Source organism: Callorhinus ursinus, unplaced genomic scaffold, assembly GCF_003265705.2.
Source record: "Callorhinus ursinus isolate GAN/ISIS: 27379988/994484 unplaced genomic scaffold, GSC_fseal_2.0 scaffold2, whole genome shotgun sequence".
NCBI lineage: Eukaryota > Metazoa > Chordata > Mammalia > Carnivora > Otariidae > Callorhinus > Callorhinus ursinus.
This window is the reverse complement of record NW_027397064.1, coordinates 99308945-99310250: the sequence shown is the minus strand read 5'-3', so window position 1 is coordinate 99310250 and position 1306 is coordinate 99308945. Positions and strand designations below refer to the sequence as shown.

General features: G+C 38.1%; 1 protein-coding gene across 1 annotated transcript; it reads right to left on the bottom strand.

Moving 5' to 3' along the window:
- Positions 1-380: 380 nt before the first annotated feature.
- Positions 381-924, bottom strand: LOC112811172 (uncharacterized protein KIAA1143-like). Its single transcript, XM_073905406.1, is given in 2 exon segments — positions 381-532; positions 534-924. Coding segments are annotated over 2 exon segments (465 nt in total). The 5' UTR covers positions 881-924; the 3' UTR covers positions 381-414.
- Positions 925-1306: the final 382 nt, after the last annotated feature.

Genomic DNA, 1306 nt, shown 5'->3' with positions numbered 1-1306 from the left:
AAATAGGCACATATCATCTTCCTCCAAAGTGGGCTTCTGCTAATGAAGAAGATCTGTTTAATGACAAAATTCTCTGTAGCAATTATGTTAAATTTTTTAATTTTACTGATCTGGAAAAATGCTCAGAATATAATGTCATGTGAAAAGCAGGACAGAAAACATATGCAATATAATCTCAATTTTGTTTAAAAAATACATACCCCACACGTGGGAGTTCCAAAATGTTAATAGTAGTTAATATCTACAGAGTTAGCCTCATGTGAAAGGGGTATTGGTAGACAAAATTTTTATCATATCAAATTTTTTCTGAATTTTCTATAATGAACTTGTATTATCTTTAAATAGAAAAAAAAGTGTCACTGTAAAAAACATCCCATATACTCGTAAAGACGACTAGGTCCAAAATATTTACACTTACTCAGTTTCATCTTCATTGTCAAAAGAAAGGAGGCAACTGTTTTTGATTTGCTTTTGTGAGTTCTTTTTAACTGAGTCCTGCTTATTTATTTCATCTTCATTTGCCTTCCTCTTTTGAGCTTGCTGTTAAACCTGAATATTTTTCATCCGAGGAACGTTTGACTGGTTTTCGATACATGATTCTTCCATCAACTATAGCCGGTTCTTCATCTGCTTTGGCAGCCTTTATTTCTGCTTTAATTTTCATGACTTCTTCAACTGACAGGTCTCCCTTTTTTAAAACCACCACTTGGGGCTGTTCATCTTCTTTGTCACTGTGATCACCATCTTCATCTGGGAGCTGAGGCTGGATTCTCTTGGTTTCCACGGTAGGCCTTTCCCTGTAGCCGACCCGTTCCTTGAAGCGAGCCAGGAACGCCGGTTCGGCTGGCTGCATGTACGAAACCTGGTTCCGCTTGCTCATAGCTGCTCCGGGGAAAAACAAGTTACCGGGGCCGCCTGGAGATGGTACATCGGCCACGGCCCAAAGGCAGATGTTTAACTAACTGAGTCACCCAGGTGTCCCTACCACTTCATTTTTTAAAAAGATTTTTTATTTTTAAGTAATGTCTACACCCAACATGAGGCTCGAACTCAACCCCAAGATCAAGAGTTGTATGCTCTACTGACTGAGCCATCCGGGTGCCCCAATATTTTACCACTTCAAATCAAATGTGGAAGTAACTATATAGGTCCCCTTACCCTCCCCCACTGGACTTCATCTTACAGTTGTCATATGTATTACATGTAATACATGTCTTACATGAAAACTACTCCAGATACCATTGTAATTTGTGCTTTGAATAGTCATAAGTAGCTTAAGAAAAGTATTTTATATTTACATAGATAT